The sequence below is a fragment of the Danio rerio genome, chromosome 14, assembly GCF_049306965.1.
Source record: "Danio rerio strain Tuebingen ecotype United States chromosome 14, GRCz12tu, whole genome shotgun sequence".
NCBI classification, from domain to species: Eukaryota; Metazoa; Chordata; class Actinopteri; order Cypriniformes; family Danionidae; genus Danio; species Danio rerio.
The window spans coordinates 54646195-54670721 of record NC_133189.1 but is presented as its reverse complement, the minus strand read 5'-3'; the positions used below and the strand labels follow the sequence as shown (position 1 = coordinate 54670721).

General features: G+C 35.2%; 1 protein-coding gene across 4 annotated transcripts in view; it reads right to left on the bottom strand.

Moving 5' to 3' along the window:
- Nucleotides 1-9114: 9114 nt before the first annotated feature.
- tspan17 (tetraspanin 17) overlaps nt 9115-24527 on the bottom strand; it is a 63420-nt gene continuing 48007 nt past the window's right edge. Inside the window, exons 7-10 of one of the 4 annotated variants that reach the window (XM_073921197.1) lie at nt 23018-23134; nt 15318-15347; nt 14220-14302; nt 10883-11400 (exon numbers count right to left, since the gene is read on the bottom strand). In XM_073921197.1, coding sequence (XP_073777298.1) covers nt 14285-14302; nt 15318-15347; nt 23018-23134 — 165 coding nt within the window. In that variant the 3' untranslated portion in view covers nt 10883-11400; nt 14220-14284. 4 annotated transcript variants of the gene reach the window in all.

Below are 24527 nucleotides of genomic sequence, written 5' to 3'. Positions count from 1 at the left end.
CCGGGGTTTCCACAGCGAAATGAACCGCCAACCTATCGATCATGTTTTTTTAGCAGCGGATGCCCTTCCAGCTGTAACCCATCTCTGGGAAATATCCACACACACTCATACACTACGGACAATTTAGCCTACCCAATTCACCTGTACCGCATGTCTTTGGACTGTGGGGGAAACCGGAGCACCCGGAGGAAACCCCATGCGAACCCACACAGAAACGCCAACTGAGTCAAGCCGAGCCGAGGTTTGAACCAGTGACCTTCTTGCTACCTACTGCGTCACCTAATTCTGCCAACTTTTCCGATAACATTTGTGTAGCTTAATATTCTTTAATGAATCATATGTAAGTATTTATTTAAATTACATCTAATTTATTAAGAAGTTTTCCGTGTTTTGAGGGATATTTAGTGTATTCTGACCTTCAGTATTCTCTGATCAGCTATTTAGAAGTTACTGTGGGTCAAACAATACAAACCATGCATCTACTTGGACTTTATTTAAAGCTATATGTAGAAACAAACACATATTTTACCAGATTTGACATTTTTTTGTCTATTGGTGCTCTCAATCTGCCGCTTTCAGCCTGTTGAATGAATTCCCGCATAGACTGGGGCGATTATACATCACAATGGTATGATCCGTTATAGGGGTGGTCAAATGTATATTATCTCAAATCTTATTTTAAATATTAACATTATTTAAAATATAGATCAGATTCAGAACTATTTACTATGTATTTAATTTGAGTTAACTCTAAGGCTATACGTAGAAACAAACAGATATTTTTCGAGATTTTACCTATTTTTTTGTCTGTTGAATTACTTTTTAGCAGACTGAATGGCGCGATTATGCGTTCACAATGGTATGAGCCGTTATAGGGGTGGTCAAATGTATATTTATCTCATCTATTATTTGAATGATTAATAATATTATTTAAAATACAGATAAGGGCAAACTACTTCTCAATATTAAAGTGCTGACCTCCATACATCTTGTTTGACGTCCTTCAGGAGTGATCAAGGGTTTATCAGGGGAGTCAATCTACCCTAACCCACCTGTAAATCACACCCTGCTACAAAAACAAAGTTTGGTAAGAGTTTACTGACGGATCCACCGCGACTACAACACTGAAGAAGGAAAAAAGGAGCCGAAAACAAAACAAATGTGCTTAATAAAGCGTCCAGATGGCGGTCGCGGTGTTTAATGCTGTATGTGCAGAGAGAAAGAGTCAAAGAGCAGATTAGCGCATTCAAACATATGGAAAGGGATGCTCGTGTGGTGTTTCTGCTTTACTTGTGTCAGCGCTCCTGAACAAAAGAAAGATTAGATCAAGACAGGACACTTGCAGGATTTACTGCGGTTATTGACTCTGAGGGTTTGTCTCCATCTAGTGGTCACAGCGAAAATGACAGCAGTGCTCTTACTGTAATTGTGTATTGAAGTTTTATACGCTCCTAAGAATAAATAAGGACATTACAAAACAGTTGTTTGTTTTTTTATCAAATGCAATGTACACCATGTCTATAATAATAATAATAATAAATTGTTAAAAATTGTAAGGGGAAAAGAGCAATATAACTAGTATAGATAGATAGATAGATAGATAGATAGATAGATAGATAGATAGATAGATAGATAGATAGATAGATAGATAGATAGATATGCTGTTAACATAATATTAAACACAAGGGTCAATTAAACTTTAGTGTCCACAGTAAATTACTTTAACAAATGTGATTCTCATGAACATTTAAAATGCAAATTAAGTTTTCACTTAAAGATTTTAAATAATGTTTGTGAAAATAATATATCTAAATATGGGTTTTATAACCCAAAACCCATTTCTATTTAGTATTAGAGATATATATTTATGTAAAAACATTTATATTTATGTCATAGAATGGCTCTTCCACTAAATATACATGACAATTAAATTATTATTACTCTGAATTACACTCGTCGGCCACTTAAGTACCGAGTTGGCCCCCCTTTTGCCTTCTCAGAGATTTTGCTCCATATTGATATGATAGCATCACGCAGTTGCTGCATATTTGTCGGCTGCACATCCATGATGTGAATCTCCCGTTCCACCACATTCCCAAGGTGCTCTATTGGATTGAGTTCTGGTGACTGTGGAGGCCATTTGAGTACAGTGAACTTATTGTCATGTTCAAGACACCAGTCTGAGATGATTCACGCTTTATGACGTGGTGCCTTATCCTGCTGGAAGCAACCATCAGAAGATGGAGACACTGTGGCGGTAAAGGAATGGACATGGTCAGCAACAATACTTGGTTACTGTTGACACAAGGCAGGATGGATCCATGCTTTCATGTTGTTGCTGACCCTCTCATCCAAATGTGGCAGCAGAAATGGAGACTCATCAGAGCAGGCAACGTTTCTCCAATCTTCTATTGTCCAGTTTTGGTGAGTCTGTGTGAATTGTAGCCTCAGTTTCCTGTTCTTAGCTGACAGGAGCGGCACCCGGTGTGGTCTTCTGCTGCTGCAGCCCATCCGCCTCAAGGTTGGACGTGTTGTGTGTTCAGAGATGCTCTTCTGCAGACCTCGGTTGTAATGAGTGCTTATTTGAGTTACTGTTGTCTTTCTATCAGCTGGAACCAGTCTGGCCATTCTCTTCTGACATCATCAAGGCTTTTGCGCCCACAGAACTGCCGCTCACTGGATATTTCCTCTTTTTCAGACCATTCTCTGTAAACCCTAGAGATGGATGTGCGTGAAAATCCCAGTAGATCAGCAGTTTCTGAAATACTCAGACCAGCCCGTCTGGCAGCAACAACCATGCCATGTTCAAAGTCACTTAAACCCCCTTTTTTTCCCATTCTGATGCTCGCTTTGAACTCCAGCAGATTGTCTTGACCATGTCTACATGCTTAAAGGCATTGAGATGCTGCCATGTGATTGGCTGATTACAAATTTGCATTAACGAGCAGTTTGACAGGTGTACCTAATAAAGTGGCCGTTAAATGTTATTAATGAAAATCATGGAAAATAAATATTTACCAAAAAATAAATAAACAGCAAGTATTTCAAATCCTAATAAATAAAACTGTATTACACTCTATTATTTTGATGCTTAAAAACCCCATTTCATATTTCCACCAACACAATAACATCATAACAAATAATAATATATATATATATATATATATATATATATATTTAAGAGCATAATTTATTTGAAAGTTACTCACAAGTGCGACTATGCTGACAAAATAAGTCCGCTAACAGCAATTTAGGAGCAATCTTACAATCCTGTAATTTACTTTGACCTTGTGTGAAAGGAGAAAAACAATGAATCCAGCCCCATTAGCTGCTGATTAATACATGATTGACGATTTTCCAGCTGGAAATGTCACTATAATTATTCAACGATCCGTCTGTGAACACCGATGCTCAGGCGCAGATGAAAGAAGCAGAGTTCAGAATGTCATAAATTCATTTTATTATGAAAAAGAAAAGCATATCTCGTATCATAGTGTACAGTGTAACAGACCATCTCCCACAAGAAAAGTCCATTCGTGGACGCCTCAATAAATGGACGAGAATTGTATATATATATATAAAACAGTGACATTTTATAATAAGGTTGATGTACACTGTAAAACAAATCCTGGTTGCCTTGAATTTTTAAGCTGAATCAAATGACACTGTAGTAAGTAATTAGTTACTTAAAGCGAGTAAACTAATTGCCTTAAAAGCAACAAGTTGACTTTACAAAGATAATGTAAGTAAACCCATTGTAACTTGGAACTGTTAAGCTGACTTAATTTTTATAATTATGCTAATTGCTAGTTGAACTCAAGTCAACTAATCTCTTTAACAAACCCAAGCTCATTCTGAAAACGTAGCCCTGCGGACGTTTCTGGAGACCGCGATATACGTGGCCGGAGGTACACATGGCCGCATTTCGTTTTTTTTTATTTAAGCGAACACTACGGGGCAGTGTGACGCCGCTCCTCTTCGCGCTCGCCGGCTGGGCTGACGGCTCGCCTCCTCCGTAGGGATTTCCCGCCGCAATCAGTTTGTTTGGTTAGCTCATCGACGACCGGGTTCGAGTCCGGGAAGAACGGTTCCAGAAATCAGTTAAGACAGAATCCAAAAAATAAAGCGAACGAGATCGTAACGGGGAGAGAATGCATTGATATCCGAAAATGTACTCAAAATTGGACGAGGGCTTTTTTTTCTGCATGGCTTTCGTAAATCGTTGCTTGGGCTTAGGGAAGAAGGAGGAGGAAGAGGGCGGCTGGGTCAGCCGATTGGCAGGCCGCAAAGTCAATCGTTCAGTCATTCAGCCAGTCGGACAGACGGTTGCTCGACAGCGGCCTCCGGCGGCTTTTTACGCGAGAGACAAGCGGATTCGTGAAAACAAAGACTGCACAAATACGTACCTCCAGGGACGTATTTCGCGGTCTCCAGAAACATCCACAGGGCTACGTTTCTAGAATGTTTCTGGGTTGCTTTTAACAGTGTCAACCTATTTTAGCACATCTGTTTTTCAATAACTACAGTAGTTATTACAATATTACATATTCGGTGCTTCATTAAGTTTATAAAATCTACAATTATAGCCTGTGCTGTAGGTAAACTAATTGCCTTAAAAAGTGGGCCAGACAGAATCTGCGGATTTCAGCAGAATTATTTTGGGAGTATCATAACTAAAACCTTAATATGTGAAATAAAAAATTATATCTTTTTAACTTGTATTTTATGTTTAAAATGCAAATCCAATTAGATTCACTTTATTTGGTAAACAAAGCCAGTCTTTATACTAAAAGACAGAAAATAATACTGTACAATCTGCATTGTACATAAATCAGATGTACATATTTATATTAGTCAATAATATTACTGTAATTAATTTAAAAACCGTATAAATATAGATTTACTCACATTTACTCAAGTAAATAAACAGAATTAATGATGATCTGAGGAAAATCTGCAGAATTCTGCGTGCGCAGATTCTGTGTGGTCCTACTTAAAAGCAACAAGTCGACTTTTCAAAGATAATGTAAGTAAATCCATTGGAACTGTTAAACTGACTTAATTTTTATAATTATGCTAATTGAACTCACTTTTTTTAAATCAACTAATCCTGTTTTACAGTGTCAGACTATTTTAGCATGTCTGTTTTCAAATAACTACTGTAGTTATTACAATATTACATATTCGGTGCTTCATTAAGTTTATAAAATCTACAATTATAGCCTGTGCTGAATTTAGAAGACACGCTGGCGTCTGGAAGAGCAGATTTATTTTTTTACGTTTTGTCAGTTTAGTGGCTAATTCGTACAAGATCAGTCATACGAAAATGTTTGATTTTTAAAAAGGAGGCGTGGCTCCTAACCCCAGCCCTAACTGTCATTGGGTGATGAGCAAATCATACTAAATTGTACGAATTAGATTGTACGAATTCATCCGAATTAGCCACTAAATCAAAAAAGTTGCCGTGAAATTGTGTTGTAAAATTCCGTAACCTGGTTAACAGTACGTTTCCTTAATATATACGTCGAATAACTGTAAATTGGCACGTCACTTTTTAGTTTTTTTGTTGACATTACTATGGATCCTTTTAGTCGTTTCCCCATCAGTAATGTACATTAGAGATTTATGTTACATCTAATGTTGATAAACGATGTTTATTTCATGACTTTATATTCATGCGTGTTACCATGCTGGTGTTTAGTAGCTGTGTGAATGACACTGAGCACTTTCTATACACTTTTCTACTTCTGGGGAATAGTTGCTTGTGATAAGCATTGGCTTATGATGTTCAATTCAATTCACCTTTATTTGTATAGCACTTTTACAATGTAGATTGTGTCAAAGCAGCTTCACATAGCAGATCATAGTAAATTGAAACAGTGTCAGTTCAGTTTTCAGAGTTTCAGTTCAGTTCAGTGTGGTTTGATAATCACTACTAAGAGTCCACACATTGAAGAGCAAATCCTTCTATGCGCAGTTCTACAGATCCTGAACCATGCTCAACACCACCTGCATACCCACACCACCGGCTTCCGGTCGAGCGAACGCTGGCGTGTCTTGGCTGCCGCTGCTCATTGTGTTTACTTAGTTTGTTTTAAACTTCTTTTTACTCGAATATTTTCTAGAAATGTTTTATCTTTTATCTGAACTCCTGGGCCATTGATCTTTCTATCTCCAATTTTAAATCCCAGGTTAAAACCTTTCTGTTCAGGATTGCTTTTAATGACTTTATGGATTAATACTATATTTTATTACTCTTCTGTCTTGTTTTTATAATGTGCCTTTGACACTGTAAGGTGTCCTTGAGTGCTCTGAAAGGCGCCTATAAATAAAAGGTATTATTATTATTGTATGGCTGTTAACGTGTCTATCTGTGTAACAAAAGATGTGTAGATGTCGGTAATACAAACTAATTAATGAAATTAATGTAGTTAATTTAATTTCATTAAATTAATGAAATACGGTATTTTACTGTAAAAATGAGAAATTACTTTTATGGTTTGTACCGTATTTTTAACGGTGAAGTGTTTACCGTAAATTTTATGAATTTATTTTTTACAGTTTAAGTCATTTTGCTAGATACAGAAAAGCTGGAAACATGAAATATAATAAAGTATTGGATGTATCAGAAAAAAAATATTGGTTAAGTTTTTATTTTTAAAAAGTGAGTACAATTTGCATAATTATAAAAGTGAATTCAACCTAACAGCTCCAAGTTACAATGGGTTTACTTACATTATCTTTGTAAAGTCAACTTGTTGCTTTTAAGGCAATTAGTTTACTCGCTTCAAGCAACTAATTACTTTTTACAGAGTAAACTTGGAAGTCCATTGAACTTCTATTATGTTAAACTGACTTGAAACAGCCTGCATAACTTATAAAATTAAGTTAGAACATTATCAACTTAGTTTAATAAGTTACAATAAACTAAAATCATATGCTGTCAGGAATAATTATTCATATAATTTTTTTACAGTGTAGTTAAAGTACTTAATTACTAACATGAACAAACAATGAACACATTTATTACGGTATTTATTCCACTTACAGTGCATTAAATAATCATAAAAGCACAACTTTGGATATTAATAATGCATTGGTAAATGTTGAATTATGATTAAAATGTGCTCATTATTGGTTCATATTAGTCAATATGTTAACTAACACAACCTTATTGTAAGATGTGGTCAAAGCAACAACAACATCATCATAATAAAAGCAAATTACTGCAAAAGTACTGGATGATCTCAAACATGGTTTACTATCAATTTTCTGAATATCCCACGATAAGTAAGTATGAATGTCCAACGATTCGAATGTTATCACTGGATTGAATGGGCAGTATCAACTGATGGTTATGGGCTAGTAGGAGCCTTCTGCACCTTCTCGTAGGCTCGAAAGGCTGTTCTCGTCCATGCACATGCAAATCAGCTATAGCTCACATACGGTTGCGCCCAGTAGGTATTGAGAATTATTTATATTATTTATAAAATTTATCATTAATTGTATTTTATTAACGTCTACCCCGACTCCAACCCTAAACCCATCCGTCACAGTAATGTAAAAACAGATCTGGAGTCTTCTCAATACTATATTAGCATGGCTGATTAACCAGGTGGATGGATGATAACGGCCTTCTGAGGCTACCAGTAGCCGCAGAAGGTCCCTACTGGACCATATCTATCAGCTGATAACCACCAATAACGCCCATTCAATCCAGTGATAACGTTCGAAGCGGGTGGAATGTCATTAAAGGTTAGTACAATCAAAGACTTATATAATAAAGAAAATGCTTCAGGTTTGCAAGTGCAATACTCTTTATCCAGTTCGAGAGGGCGTTTGGTGTTAAGGTCATATCATATTCTCTGATAATTAATCATAAGTCTGTATATTAGTTATTCTTTGCAGAAAGTCCTGATGTAGTGCTGCCCCAAATGCTAAACATGTTTTTTTTTTAAATAAAAGAAATAAAAAAAGTGTCACCATCACCATTCAAATAACAAATCTTATTAATTTTTGCATTCCAGATGCTTATGCAAAAATTACATAATAAAAGCTGCGGTAACATTTTATTTGAAGGGGTGTTCATAAGACATGACGGGCCCTATCATCTGGTGCAATAAGGCGCAAGACATGTTTGGCAAGATTTGCTGCTATTTTCAGACCAGTGCAACAGTAATTTTCACATTTTCACCACGTTGTTTAAATAGCAAATCTATTTGCGCAACTCTGTTGACTCATGGGTGTGCTAGTCTGAAAAGGAGTTGTGTTAAGGCTGATTTATACTTCTGCGTCAAACGCCGGCGTATGCTACGGCACTACATGTCGCAACAATGCGTAGCGTAAGCTCTGTGATTAGTCGGCTTGGTAGCGTTGACGAGTCTGGGCGGGACCGAGAGCCGTGCGAATGGCGCGAGCGATTGTTTACAAGTGTGGAGTCCCGTGAAGGAGCTCCGGATGGAAAGTTTTGTTTTGTGTTTCCCTCATAGTTAAAGTTGTTGCACGTCCGCCGGTTCCTGCCTCAAAATGAGCGAGTTTGAGTCACTTGTACATCCCGAAAGTGTTCAGGAAAAGCAAAGCAGCAGGGAAGAAACTCGACACAGAGGAACATTAACACTTTACTACCAACTAGCGTTTCGGAAGTGTTAATGCAGACCAACAGAGACAGCATGCAGAAGTATAAATGCACAGCCACACGCGTTGCCTGCGCCGTGAGTAACGCCGGTCAATTGACGCAGAAGTATAAACCAGGCTTTAAGGTGGATTGTTTGTGCATTGCTAAATTAAGGAGCTGAAATAGACAGCATAATTGAATAACAATAAAGCTGCTCTACAGTCCAAGGCAGAGCACGTTATGCGCCTATGCTAGGCATAGGATGATAACCAGTTTCAAGGTTTACTGCGGTTTGGAAAAGTCAAGGTTTTAAAACAGCTAAAATGTTTTGTTATACCCTGCGTAAGGTTTATGTAAAGGTTTTTTTATATGTTTTTTTATTGTTATTATTTTCATTTTAATTATTTAGCCTGACATGTTTACTGTTCTAAAACATTTTAAATCCTTCCTAAAATAAAATATATTGTGTTCAATGGGGCAAAAGTTAGCTCAAAGTTAGCTTTACTCAAACATTTAAAAAGAACTTATTTTAGAGCAGTAATTGCAAAATCACGAAACCCTGATATTTTTATCCAGGGTTATCATACCATCAGAAACTTACACCGGCCCATGCCAAGCCTATGCTGGTCCAAAAATCTATACACATTGCTGAATACACACAGAATGTACAGCAATACACAAATATCTTTACAAACGAAAAAAATTAAAGGATTAAAATGTTACAAAAAAAATTATTTTTTAAATATAAACACCACTGCCTCCATGCCTCATCTCAGGGGGCTTTTTTAGTTTATTCACGACAATCTGCATTAGTATGATGTTATTATTATTAGCAGCATTATCTATTATATGCATATTTATATTTGTTTTAATAAAAACTAGTTTAGTTTTGTCCCCCTGTGTGGTTTTGGAGACGTCTGCATCACCCATTTATTTGTTTGCTGGAGATCAGAACTGAATTTAGTAATAGTTTTGAACGAAATCTTTGCGCTTGACAAACGAAATTAAATATGTAGGCTAATGGATGTCTTTATTCGAGTGCATACAACACTGTTTCTTTACTACGAAAGTAAAGGAGTAAAGTAAAGATAAAGTAAAGAGGCTGAATGGAGGAGGCTTGTTCTTTATTCTCACTGCAGATGCTGTTTCACTGGTGTCTCACTAGTGAAGCGTTCAGTTTTTACACTTACAAAGTCCACCATGTAAACAGCAAATGCTCCATAGCGCGTCGCAACTGACTCTAAAAGGGAATGTGAGACACAAACAAACTTAATGCAGGTTATGCTTAAAACGCATCCAGGATTCATTAAGAGAATAAGCACAACCCTGTTACACCATGCGCTAGGGCGCAGAGCGTATTTCTGTGTATTCGGACACGCCCTTAATGCTTTTGCGCCATGTGCTTTAGACTTTGCATCTACATCATTAAAAAAAAAAAGCCTGAAACTTTTATAATCATGACATGACACTATAAATGGCAATGAGATGGTTATGACAACCATCATCAAGCACTGCAAAAATGCTGGGTTCCACACAAACAATTTGTGTTGGGATAACATGAAGGAGTCGGGTTAGCTTATCAGTTTTTTTACAAATTTAAGTTGAGTGAACATAAACGAATTAAGTTGTCACAAACAAATCCTTAAGAATTGTGTTGTTTCAGCTCATTTTAAATACGTAGTTTGAACAAACAGCAGACACTTTTTTGAGTGAGTGTCATTAGCTCAGTTATGTCATTTTAAATGAGATGATGTTATTAGAAATGTCTTTGTTAAGACAACATTACTTCTGTCATAAACCTGTCATAAACATGACTGTCACAAAACCATTATAGTTATGATTTTTATAACAGCGTCATTAACATACTTTTGACCTCAACTACAGAGTATAAATTGAATTTATCATTAAAATGTAAATAATAATGACACCATTTTAAAATTATTTGAAAAGTATTTGACACACTTATTGAGAATTTTTAATGCCAAAATCATTCACCAAGTACTAAAAGTGATCAGAAAAATATTAATGACACTATAAACTATAATGACACAATGTTTATGACAGGTTTATGACAAATTTTGTTAACAAGCGAACATCCTTGCATTTAAAATGACATAACTGAGCTAATATGTTAATCACAGTTGTCATAAGCATGCATAAAATCTTAGAATACATAACCTGTCATGATTATAAAGGTTTCTTGAACACCCCTTTATCATGTAAAATGTTACCAAAGCTGTGAGCGCGAGAGAAGACCTGCTACTTTACTCAGTATCCAAAATGCTTTATTTCTACATGTATTTTTGTTCTGACAATGTTCATGGCTGCTGCATAAGAGTTCTGACTCCCCAAATAACGACCACCAATAAAGTCATTTCTCCATGATGAGGTAGAATCCAAACATTTCTGTGAAGACACTTTGATAATTAGTATGGGAATGTATATAAAACCAAAAATATAGATTTGTATATGCACATAAACTTTAGCAAATTAAAAAGCGCATTAAAAGTGACAAGAGTGACGTCAGGATAATCAACAAACTGCGTTCACAATCGCATCATAAACTCCAGCTCTAGACAAAACTGTGCTTAAACATTTCCAATGACTGTAAACGTACAAACGTCCACAGCTGGCAGAGAAAACAGCCAGCAAAAAAAGGCTCAATGCATCAAAACTGCTTCTGTTGAACCAGCAGAGAAAGAAAAAAACAACAACGCAGAAATAAAGCCGATGCATGCAAGAGGAATGTCTGATTCACTGCACAGTCCATGTTTTCAGCTGTGTGCCTACAGGCGGACAAACATACATTTTATTCACATATGTCTGTGCATTGCACTTTGAAGGGAAGGTTATTTATATATATATATGACACAACATTAGTGAGAGTTTATCTTTACATTCATGATATGCAAGAGGCCCTAAAAGGGAATGTTAAGAGTCTTTGTGCAGAAACAAAAGAAGAGAAGGCAATTGAAATCAGAGAAAGATATATATATATATATATATATATAAAAAACATACAAATATTTGGGTAAATCTCACAAAAACATTTTCAGGTTGCATTTCACACACATTTTTTCCTAAATTCTCATTACCATTTTATTCTTTTTTTATTAAATATATATTATACTATACATAATTTAAATTCTAATTAAGCTGAATTAATTTTTTGTCACTCAATTATTTTTGTTGTTGCTGCACTACGGTACTATATATATTGAAATTAATTAAAGGAAGTGCCCTTTTATTATCATAATTACTTTTATTTTATTAGTTTAAATATATAAATGTATACACCTATAGTGGAATAGTGATATATTCACTATAGTGAAGTGACCACTTTTCAGTTTCTTATTTATAAATTTGTGATATGTAAAACGTTTCACACTGGTTAAACTTACAAACTCAAGTTCACGAGCTGCCTTGTAAATGTGAGTCAACTCAGCTTAGAGAGAGATTCTTTGTTTTCACTTAAGATGTTAAATTTCACAATATATTTACCTAAAACGCAACATCTTAAGTTGAAATCTCTTTAGGTTGAGTTGACTCACATTTTCAAGGCAGGTGGTGAACTTGGGTTTGTATGTTTAACTAATGTGAAAGTTTTACAGTGATATACATTATCCTGCACATTCTGTAACATAATTTCAGACATGTTTATTGATTTTAAGACAACACAATAATTTAGCAATATTGAATGGAATAATCCTTATTTTCAAGTTTTATGTCTATATCTCGTTTTATTGTTATAAGATTCAAACTAATTATTAATTATTTCAAATTTGGAAGAAACGATAAACAAATCTTCATTGAATAAAAAAAAACTATGGATTTAAATTCCTATTAAGCTGAATAATTAAGTTCAAAGAACCTTAATACATATTTGCACTACAGTGATATAATTATTTTGTAATTAGTTAGAGGCAGTGCACTTTTATTATGGTTCAAATGTATAAATATAAGCATCTATAAGAGGAGAAAAAAAGAAACAATCAATGGACCACTTGGAAATTCTCAGTTTCTCTGAATTTATGATTTATAATTATGTGCTTAAGCAAAAGAAAATATCTATTTTTGTTTCTGATCATATTTCTTGCAAATTCAAAATGTTGTCATTTAGAGCAAAATATCAGACATGTTTATATTCAATATAAGACAATTTAGTGGAATATGTTTTTATGTTTAAATCTTGATTTATTTTTGAACATTTGGGCCAATTTTTAATTATTTAAAAATTGGAAAAAACATTAATCAGACCTTTAAAGAATATAAAATAAAAATAAATTATGCATTTTAATTCTCATTAAGCTGGATTAATACGTTCCTGGCACTTTAATACATATTGCTTTACACTACAGTGATATTAATATTTTTCAATTAATTAAAGGCAGTGCACTTTTATTATAGCTAATAAAAAATAAAAAAAGATTCAAAAGACCACTTAGAAATTCTCAGTTTCTCTAGATTTATGATTATGGATTTATGTTTATGATTTATATTTATGTGGATAGGTAAAAGTTCTGTAAACTCCTAATCATATTTCTGCAAATTCAAAGCGTCGTCATTTAGAGCAACATTACAGACATGTTTATATTTAATTCATGACAACAGAATAATTTAGCAATAAAGTGATAATAATCCTTATTTTCATCAAGTTTTTATGTTGACTTTTTTTCATTAAGTGTTTTAAATTTTTTATAACATTAATCAGACCTTTATAAAAGTTAAAAATAGTGATGATTTTAATTCTCTATTAATCTGAATAATTAAGTTCCTAGCACAATAATACATATTTGCACTACAGTGATTTAATTATTTTTAAATGAATTAGAGGCAGTGCACTTTTATTACAGTTTAAATATATAAATATATACAGCTAGGAGAAAACAAAGCATTCAAATTAATCCAGTTTCTCAGGGTTTATGCATAACAATTATGTGCTAAAGTGAAACTCCTGCAAAACTCAGAATAATATTTCTTGCAAATTCAAAATGTTGTCATTTAGAACATAATTTTAGACATGTTTGCTACTTTTATGACATTTATAATTTATATTTATGTATTTATGTATGTATTTATTAAGTAAAAAAATATATATATATATATATTTCTTATAATAGAAATATTGCATATTTCTTGCAAATTTAAATCTTGTCATTTGGAGCATCATTTCAGATGTTTATATTCAATTCATGACAACATAATTTAACAACTCTGAATTTCACCTTGTTTATTTACTTGTTTATATCTTGTTTAATTTTTATAAGATTTAAACCAATTATTCCTTATTTAAACTTTGAAAGAAACATTAATCTGACCTTTACAGAATAAAAAACTAAATAATTTAATCAAACACACTCAGTAAATCCTGAAAACCTCACAATTCCCAAGTGATCGCTTCATAATTTCTATATATGCAATTTTTTATTTATGGTAATCAGAATTTGAGGCTAAACGTGCTCCACTTTCATTAACTAGCTATACTTTTAATAATTTTTTCTCAATGAAATGCAACCCTGCTGCATTTTATGAGAAGTCACCCATTTGGTTGCACACAAAAAGTGGTCTAAACATCTTCTTCAGCATATAATCTCATCCGCTTTACCTATTTACACCAGCAGGAGTCAGCGAACTCCTCCAGAAAACACCACAGGAGAGAAATCCCACATTTCAGCATTCGCTCTGATGCTAACACAGGTTATAAAGAGCCTCAAAATCAGAGTACAAATGATTAAATACACAGGACATCCTTAATCTTTGCACATTATCAGTGGTAGCTCATGACTCAATGCATGTGAAATGCACTGTTAAGAACACACACATATGCATCTAAATATGTGCGTGTGTTTAAATAGGCCTGCATTGCCGTGCATGTCATTCTTTACAGATGATCGCATGCAAATGACGCAGACCGGGGAACAAAATAAAAGCTTCATGTGCTGCGAAACGGCTTCTGCTACCATCTCTGTAGGGCTCAATAAGGCATGATCATACGCAAACAAAAGTACAGTTGGTTAGTATAGCGATGTATATTATCATCTATGACTTAAAGCAGCATCATGATTATAATAATACATCATTAGTGTCACTACAGCTATCTATCTAGCAGATTAGCGAAGACGGAAAAGATTCAGAAGCGGAAATAGTGGATTTTTTTTACGCTCTCGACCAAAAAAATCTATACAGACAAACAACACGCTCGCCAACAGTAGTGGTAGAACCGAACGCACACAAAATAAATGCATTACATGTCATTATTATCAAGTACGTCGTTCTGATTGGACGCCCTGCGCAACAGAGAGCCAATCAGAAGCTAGAGTCACTATAAAAAGCTGAAGCATACAGAGAAACACACACACACACTGCTGTAAGGCTTTGTTTTAGGTTCATGGCTGCTCCGCTTCAAGTCTCAGTGGTTGATTTGTGTGTTTCTCTATAAGCACGTCGTCCACAGGTTGATGAAAACGGGAATCATGTTCGATCACAGATCACTCCAGCTATCTCCAGCCTCTATAAGAGCTTGGTTTCACATAAAAAATATATAAGACGGACATATTGATGGACAGCGGGTTATTGTAGAGTTAACACACAGCGTCTGTAGGGTTAATAGAGAGGAACTTTGCAGCTCAGTGGTGTGTAAACTGTTATTTCTCTGGTCTGTAAAGGGTCACCAGTTGGCTTTGACCGCTCTGATGTCACTCACCAAATTCTGAGCCAGACAGATGCCAAAGATCTGAAACGTAAAGAGAAAAAGCTTATGACAGCTTCAGAAGCATGACTGTGAAAGCACTCTCATTTGTGGATCTGAAATGGAGAAATATCTTGATATATTACTCAAATAGGCAAGAGATATTGCAATCATATATACACATATATAATTTAATCATATCTAAATTATATATACCCCTTGCAAATCCTGACTGAATGTTACTTTCGTTCAACCAGCAAGTTTTTTTGTGACCTGAAATGACACCGGCTTCTCCCAAAAGATGTATGAAAGGCATCACTGTGGGGAAAAAAAAGTCAGAATTGGCCAGGGGTCCGTTCTTCGTACGTGGATTACTCAGTTAGCTGGCTTTGGATATTGACGATTTGACACGATCCAGGATCGTTTCGTTCTTCAAAGCTGATCCGAGAGTTGTTGTCATAGCAACAGTTCTGCTAGGTCAAACCTGATCGGGAGCAGGTTCAATTCATATAAACAGGATTAGATCGGCTCAGTTCAAGCAAAGATAATACTGAAAGTATGTTCCGAATTCTGATATTTTCTTACAGTAGTAGTTATTTACACTTGGGAATATAGTACATATTTTTTAACTATATATATATATATATATATATATATATATATATATATATATATATATATATATATATATATATATATATATATATATATAAAGTTATAGTTATTAATAAAATAAATAAAGTTATACATATTAATAAAACTTATGCAATCTGCACCCTCGAAATGAAAGTACAAAGATTGCCACCTGGTGGTGCAAAGAGTAAACTTATTGATATGAACAGTTTAGATCGCTTTAGTACAAATTGTGTACAATAGAAATGCAGAATATGTGACTCTTTTTTAAAGCAATAATACATTTATGCAGTCATAAACATGTTTTGATAGTTAATATGCCGGTGATTTGATGCTTCACAAAAGTTGCAGATGCCTTTACCAATATGAAAATGCTTTTGTAAACAACCAGTTATTCTTTACACCGATTAAAAAACGGCTACAATAATAAAGAAAATCTTCTCTAAATGTAGAACTAAATACATTGATATGCATTGAAATACATGATGAATACTCTTGACACATGAAAGTGTAAAGCCTGCAGCTCACAACAAATGTGGAAGGTTATTGCGTGTCATATTTAACAAGCCGTTTACTGCTAATTTGATGTAATTTTGCTCACATGGATAATTAAATATTAATCAGATGATGTCATTACGCTGCTGTGCCGTCAGCCAATCGTTGCATTGCTGATCATGATTTCGATGATCAATAGATCTGTCCTTCACAACACACACAGCGATCTCAGATCAGTTCATCCAGACATTCTAATCTGATTCGCGAACTTGTTTGAAGAACCAAATTATCCAGAGATCAGTTATCAAGATTAAAAGATCCGGGATCTGCCAAATAATCTTAGATCATTTAAGCGAGGTACGAAGAACGGACCCCAGGGCTATGAATAACTTTGGCTTGACTGTATATATATTTGTAATAAATTAACATAAGCATGCATTGGGAAACATCCCACTTTGGCAACAGCCATATCACCCTGAGGCCCAAGACCAGTTACTCACTGAAGCTAAGCAGGGCTGAGCCTGGTCAGTACCTGGATGGGAGACCACATGGGAAAACTAGATTGCTGAAGTGGTGTAAGTGAGGCCAGCAGGGGGCGCTCAACCTGCGTTCTGTGTGAGTCCCAATGCCCTAATGTCCTATACTGTCGTTGAGCATCCTACTTTTGGATAAGAAACCAATATCTTGACTCACTGTGGTCGTTAAAAAATTCCATTGTACTTCTTGCAAGTAATAAGAGTAGGTAAGTAACCTAGGTGTTGTAGCCAAATTCCCTCCATCGACCCTTACTCATCATGACTTCTCAATCATCCCCATCCTGAATTGGATCTATCACTGACTTTCCGCTCCACCAATAGCTGGTGTGTGGTGAGCGCACTGGTGCCGTTGTCCTGTGGCTGCTGTCGCATCATCCAAGTGGATGCTGCACACTAGTGGTGGTGTGGAGACACCCCCCCTCATGATTGTGAAGCACTTTGGGTGTATGGCCATAAATAAATACAAATACACATTAAATATATAAATACACATTACACTTTGTGATCTTTTTAAAGGACTTTTAAAAAAGATTTGTCTGACAATTATACACATATTTCACACTATTACATTACTCGAGTCTTAAATAAGACCAGTTACTTACTGTAGCTAAGCAGGGCTGAGCCTGGTTAGTACCTGGATGGGAGACCACATGGGAAAACTAGGTTGCTGAAATGGTGTTAGTGAAGCCAGCAGGGGGCGCTCAACCTGCATTCTGTGTGAGTCCTAATGCCCCAGTAAAATGAAAGGGACACTATACTGTCAGTGAGCGCCGTCTTTTGAATAGGAAACCAATATCTTGACTCACTGTGGTCGTAAAAAATTCCATGGCACTTCTGGTAAAGAGTAGGTAAGTAACCTAGATGTTCTGGCCAAATTCCCTCCATCGACCCTTACTCATCATGACTTCTCAATCATCCCCATCCTGAATTGGCTCTATCACTGACTTTCCGCTCCAATTATAGCTGGTGTGTGGTGAGCGCACTGGTGCCGTTGTCCTGTGGCTGCTGTCGCATCATCCAAGTGGATGCTGCACACTGGTGGTGGTGTGGAGACACCCCCCCCCTCATGATTGTGAAGCACTTTGGGTGTATGGCCATACACGATAAATGTGCTATATAAATACACATTACACTTTGTGATCTTTTTAAAGGACTTCTAAAAAAGATTTGTCTGACAATTCAGGGCTCAACAATAAGGACTGCCCGGTGGCCCGGGGCCAGCGTGAAAGACACTCGGGACAGTAGACAGGATTGCTACTGTCCCCTATCGGCCAGTAAGGATAAGCACGTTTTTTTTTTTTTTTTTGTAACCTGGTAACAACCAGTACAGCGAAAAGATGGCAACATGGCGGCAAAATTAAACAATGAGGCTAAAAGAAAACGTCTGCTTCTAAAGTCTTAGAAGCAGACAATTACATGGGTACAAAATTAAGAAACTGAAAAATAAATAAATAAATAAAACAGTTGTCAGTTTGGCAAGCCATTTTCATAAAAATTATTTAGAATTGCATTAAAACACCAGCACATTTTTCATACTGCTCTTTCATTTGCATAAAATCTTGAATTTTGCTCATTATACATTTATTAACATATTTAAAATGTTTAAATTCTAGATTCACAGGCATAATTTTGCCACTATTTAAAATATGTCACGAAGAAATAGCTATTAACTTTTTAGTTTTTTTGGTGGGGCCAGTGAAAATTTTGGCAGGGCAAGTAAAAATCTCAACCAATGGCCCGATCGGACCCGTATAAAAAAATCCTTAGCGTTGAACCCTGCAATTATACACATATTTCACACTATTACATTACTCGAGTCTTAAATAAGACCAGTTACTCACTGTAGCTAAGCAGGGCTGAGCCTGGTCAGTACCTGGATGGGAGACCACATGGGAAAGCTAGGTTGCTGAAATGGCGTTAGTGAAGCCAGCAGGGGGCGCTCAACCTGCGTTCTGTGTGAGTCCTAATGCCCCAGTAAAATGAAAGGGACACTATACTGTCAGTGAGCGCCGTCTTTTGAATAGGAAACCAATATCTTGACTCACTGTGGTCGTTAAAAATCTCATGGCACTTCTGGTAAAGAGTAGGTAAGTAACCTAGATGTTCTGGCCAAATTCCCTCCATCGACCCTTACTCATCATGACTTCTCAATCATCCCCATCCTGAATTGGCTCTATCACTGACTTTCCGCTCCAATTATTGCTGGCGTGTGGTGAGCGCACTGGTGCCGTTGTCCTGTGGCTGCTGTCGCATCATCCAAGTGGATGCTGCACACTAGTGGTGGTGTGGAGACACCCCCCTCATGATTGTGAAGCGCTTTGGGTGTATGGCCATACACGATAAATGCACTATATAAATACACACATTACACTTTGAGATCTTTTTAAAGGACTTTTAAAAAAGATTTGTCTGACAATTATACACATATTTCACACTATTACATTACTCAAGCCTTAAATAAAATTTGGATTTGTGAGATTCTACAATTTTAGATATATCATAAAATTGTAACACTTTATAATAACTACATGAACTATTTATAAGCAAATAGTGAATTCATTATTTGTTAAGCATCAACTCTGCATTAATAAACGTAAGCAGTTTATAACTGCAGCTGCAAATGCTGTATTCTTGATTTACAATCTCTTTTATTATGTGCTTAATAGCTGTACTTTCATACTTTGTTAATGATTTATTTTTCATTATTAAATTAAGTATCGCATTATTCACACACTGGTTATTTAAGCATAGTTGGTGTTTTTTTTAAGATCATTCAGAATGAGTTGGTAAATGACAGGGCTCGAAATTAACCTTTTTGCTTGGTAGCACCGGTGCTCCTAACTTTAAAAATGTAGGTGCAACAGCCAAAATTTAGTCGCACCCACCAATTATAAGCACGTTTACAACAAGTTTTATACAAACAGATTTATTGCATTTGAAATCAACAGTAATCAAACTAACAAGCAAAATATATATATATGCATGCATGAGGAAAATATGTCTCAACGAAATCCCGTTATCTCAAGAAAATAGAAACAGAACTGAGTGACCAAAGCATACACGGAGCGCTCACCGGCCCTGCACGCACTGCTTGACATGAATGAATCTACTAACGATATACCTGTGCTGTTCTCACGGGTGCTGTCTGATATTGCACTGATGCTTTTGACATATACTGTGTCTTATTATATGCATACGTCATGTTAATAGCCATATCGGTCTTTTTATGAGTGGCGATGTTAGTCTACTCAGTGTAAGCCCGTTTGCGATGGTGTACGTGGTATTAAATTTGACATATAGCTGCCACTTGCACGGCGGACAGCATCTGGCGATTATATGAAGGATTAAACAGAAGCTCTCGTGCTAGATGTGGCGAACAGTTACCTGAAAATTCCATCCCACAGACTTTTCATAGTGGACTTGAAGCCAACAGAAGTGTTTTATCCACTCTTGAAAAAGTGTAGATGATGGATTAACATTCAGCACATGGTCACTAGTAAGATGTGTCATTATTTGTAACTTTAGATGTCATGGTTTCTAAATCAAAATCTGTCAGTGTTATCTTCATGCTCATCTTCAGCGCTTTACAGTTTTTCGCTGTAGTAGCGCTCTCTCTGTCATCCCAAGCCAGAAGGCACTGACTGAGTGATTGACAGCTGATATGTCAGTGCTAGAGCAGTGGTGGGCCAATAAGAAGAGCGCGAAGGCGGGGCAAGCATTACGGACTTGGTTTTGTTTACTGCAGCAAGTTGACATGACAACTGTTTTAAACCATTCCTGAGCGCTGTGTTTCGCGTTTCATGTGCAGACAAAGAGCTTAGAGATGCATTCTGCGTGAATTTCTCCCGAATCCGCGCATGTGGTGAACATTTTGCAGTAAAAACTGGTCGCACACAACAATTTTATGCACTCGCACACATGCTCCCAAATATATTTTAAGGTCGCATAGATAAAATTTCGGGCGCATATGCGACCAAAATGGTCACAATTTCAAACCCTGAATGATTAATAAACTATTGAAATTAATGTTTATATATCTTATTATTCAGGCATATAATAATAGTTAATTTGTATGTTAATAAATGATTTTTTAACTCATCTTCATCTAGTTTTGTGACTTAATCTAAAGTGAGGACTATTCATGCTTTATAAATCCCTTATAAATGACAATTAAAGGCTCAGTTATATTCTAAACAGGAAAAAAGAAAATAAACAACAACATTCATTTCTATTGATTTGAAGATACGCAAATTTATTTATGAAATGAAAAATAAATCTTTGCAACCTTATCTAAAATGAAATGACTGTAGAGTTTAAACATTGCATCCTATTATATTGTTAAATTATTAAATTGTTGTTTTTGTTTTATCCGATTTTATGTCGTATTTTGACACTCCTGTTTTTCAGCAATGTTTAAACTTTGCAGTAAGTTTACTTTTTAGATACGATGGCAAAGCTTATTGCGCATTAGATACCAAGCCTTTAATCGTCATTTATAAAGGATTTATAAAGCATGAATAGACCTCACTTTAGATTAGGTCACAAAACTGCATAAAATTGAGTTAATAAAGCATTTATTAACATACACAGTAACCATGAATATTTGCCTCAATAATAATAAGATATATAAATGTTAATTTTAATAGTTTAATTGTCATTTACTAGCTCATTTTGAATGATCTTAAAAAACAACCAACTACTCTTAAACACAAATGGTTTGTAAATAATGCAATACTTAATTAAGTAATGAAAAATCAACCAGTCGCAAATTATGAAAGTACAATTATTAAGCACATTATACATGTGGTTATAAATCAAGAATAGAGCATTTGTAGCTGCAGTTATAAACTGCTTACTAACTTTTGGGTCATTTTTAAACAATGACAGCCTTCCTATATTGTTTACCATGCTGCTCTGAATATTCGCTCTGAAATAGCATGTAAGTGGGGCTAAGTAATAAATGTAATTCCTGCACGGCGCTGGCTAAATACCAACTAACTGGTGAATGCCATGAACTAGTGGGTGGTCTGTCTGCTGTTGTGATGCGGTGCGCCCGCTCACGATTTCAGGGGTGTGGCTTTGAATCACAGTCCCTCCCCGCTGTCCAAAAATAATATGCTAATTGGTTAGCATTTTGGCAGATCACCTACTGCACCTTTAAGTCGTGACATCTGGAATACAGTTTACGGGTCCAAGCTGCCACTCATTTGAATTGAGAAAATATTCATTTATGATCACGTTTTATTCATATCACACATTAAAGTGAATTTTATTTAAATCATGGTGTACACAACAATCTCTGGGCTTGCTGCATCACAAATACCAACATTTTACCAATTTATAAAAAAATTCATTACTTTCTGGCCATCGGATATTAGACATGGATATATATATTGCGATATAGTATTACATCACTTTGTAAATGTTTATTATTACCATTTGATGAGTCCCCCCATTCAGTTTGATAGAGCACTTCGCGTGACGTCACTCTTAACAGGCGAATTAGGTTAACTAGGCATGGTTAATTAGGCAAATCATTGGACAACAGTGGTTTGTTCTGTTGCCAATCGAAAAAATCTTGGCAGGGCTAATAATATTTTTATTTCCAGACAATTTAAAAGACATAAGACTTTCTCAAGAAGAGAAATATAATACAAAATAATATGACAAATGTCCTTGCTCCATTAAACAGCACTTGAGAAATATTTGAAAAAATATACAAATTTCACAGGAGGGCGAATAATTGTGTATATTTATATAAAACTGTATATATATAAAAAAAATCACTTGTAAATTTAATTTGATGAAGACACCAAAATCTTGTCTCCATTATTTTATATAAGATCAATTTGAAATATACTAACATTTGTTTTATTTTTTTTCTTTTACCTGGACATTTTGAGATTGTCCACACTTATAGCTGAATTATAAAGTTTAACCAGAAGGTGGCAGCATGACCTGACATTCAATACGAGACCTCGTTTAGGCAAATCACTTCAGTCAAAGAACATTTGCATGCACTCAATGCATTTCCATAAGTGTTGTCCTTACCTGTAATAATGCAATCCCCACAAACACCCCAGCAACAACAATCAGATTGTCCTGAAGCCACTTTTCAAACTGTCCCACGCAGCCTTTGGTGTAAATGTACTTCTGCTGATCCAACTCCTGGCAAAAAAGCGGATTCATATCAGCACTCGATGGAAAGTAAGATTGAATGCAGATTGTTTTGTTTTCAATAAGAGTAGCTTAAGATGTTTGGAATGATAAAGGTTTTTTTTTTTTTTTTTGATTTTTAGTTTAGTTTAGTTTATTACAGCTGGTAAGTTTTGTAATAATTCATTATCATTATTATATATTGATTTAAGCACCTCTAACTTCCTCCTCTCCCTTAGTTTCATCATTTATTTATTGTAAATATTCATTCTTTCAATACAAATCATTTCACTTTTACAGCTAGGAAAATAAGTATTGAACACGTCATGTTTTTTCTGGGAATAATATTTATAAAAGGAACTGTTGACATGGAATGGAACCAGATTCTTGTAAAAACACAAACAATACAAACATAAAAATAAAACAAAACAAAATAAATCTGAAAAATGAGTTATGTGTAGGTCCACACAGAATCCACAGGTTTCCGCAGATTTTTAGCCCATCATTGAGTCAATTTATTTACTTGTGTAAATGTGTGTAAATTTAGATTTATTCAGTTTTTAAATTAATTTCACTAGTATTGTTTTGATATAATAATATTAAAATGTTTGTATGATTTATTTACATTACAGTTTGTAAAGTAATATTTTAGTAATATCTTTTAGTAGACATATTATAAGAGAGACTTGCTTTATTTACCAAATAAGTGTATCTAATTGGATTTGCATTAAACATTAATTAAAAATAAAAATGTAATATTTTTTATTTCATATATTAGGTTTTAGTTATGATACTCGCAAAAACATTTCACATAAATCTGCAGATTTTCTATCAAATTCTCCGCAGAAATAGCAAAAAATGTCCGCAGATTCTGTCTGGCCTTAATTATGTGTAATAACAATGGAATGACGCAAGAAGAATGAGCTGAACTACTGAAATAAAAGGCTTTTTTGGTGATGCCCGCTTAAAGACGCCTTTCTTATGGAGGATGAAGTCACATGCATTGCTCAGGGTTGAGTTTTTCACACACTTCACCAGTGTGTCAAAATCTTGATAATTCTGTGGGTCTCGTCTATCAAATCTGAGCTTTACTTTGTATTCTCTATTAGATTCGGGTCAGGTGATTGGCTGGGCCATTCCATAGCTTGTTTTTCTTTCTCTGAAAGCATCTGAGAGTTTCATTGGCTGTGTTTTGGATCATTGTCTTGCTAAAATGTCCCGGTTTCATCTTTATCACCTGCTAATGTAGATGTTGGACTGAAGCTGCGAATATTAATTTACAATGTCGAAGGGCAGGGGGTTGCTGAAGAACTACTGGGAGATCTCAGCTGCTGTCTAGCTTTCACCGTCTTTCTACACCTTCCTTTCTTCATGTGTTCAATACTTTTTCCCTGCTCCATTTAAT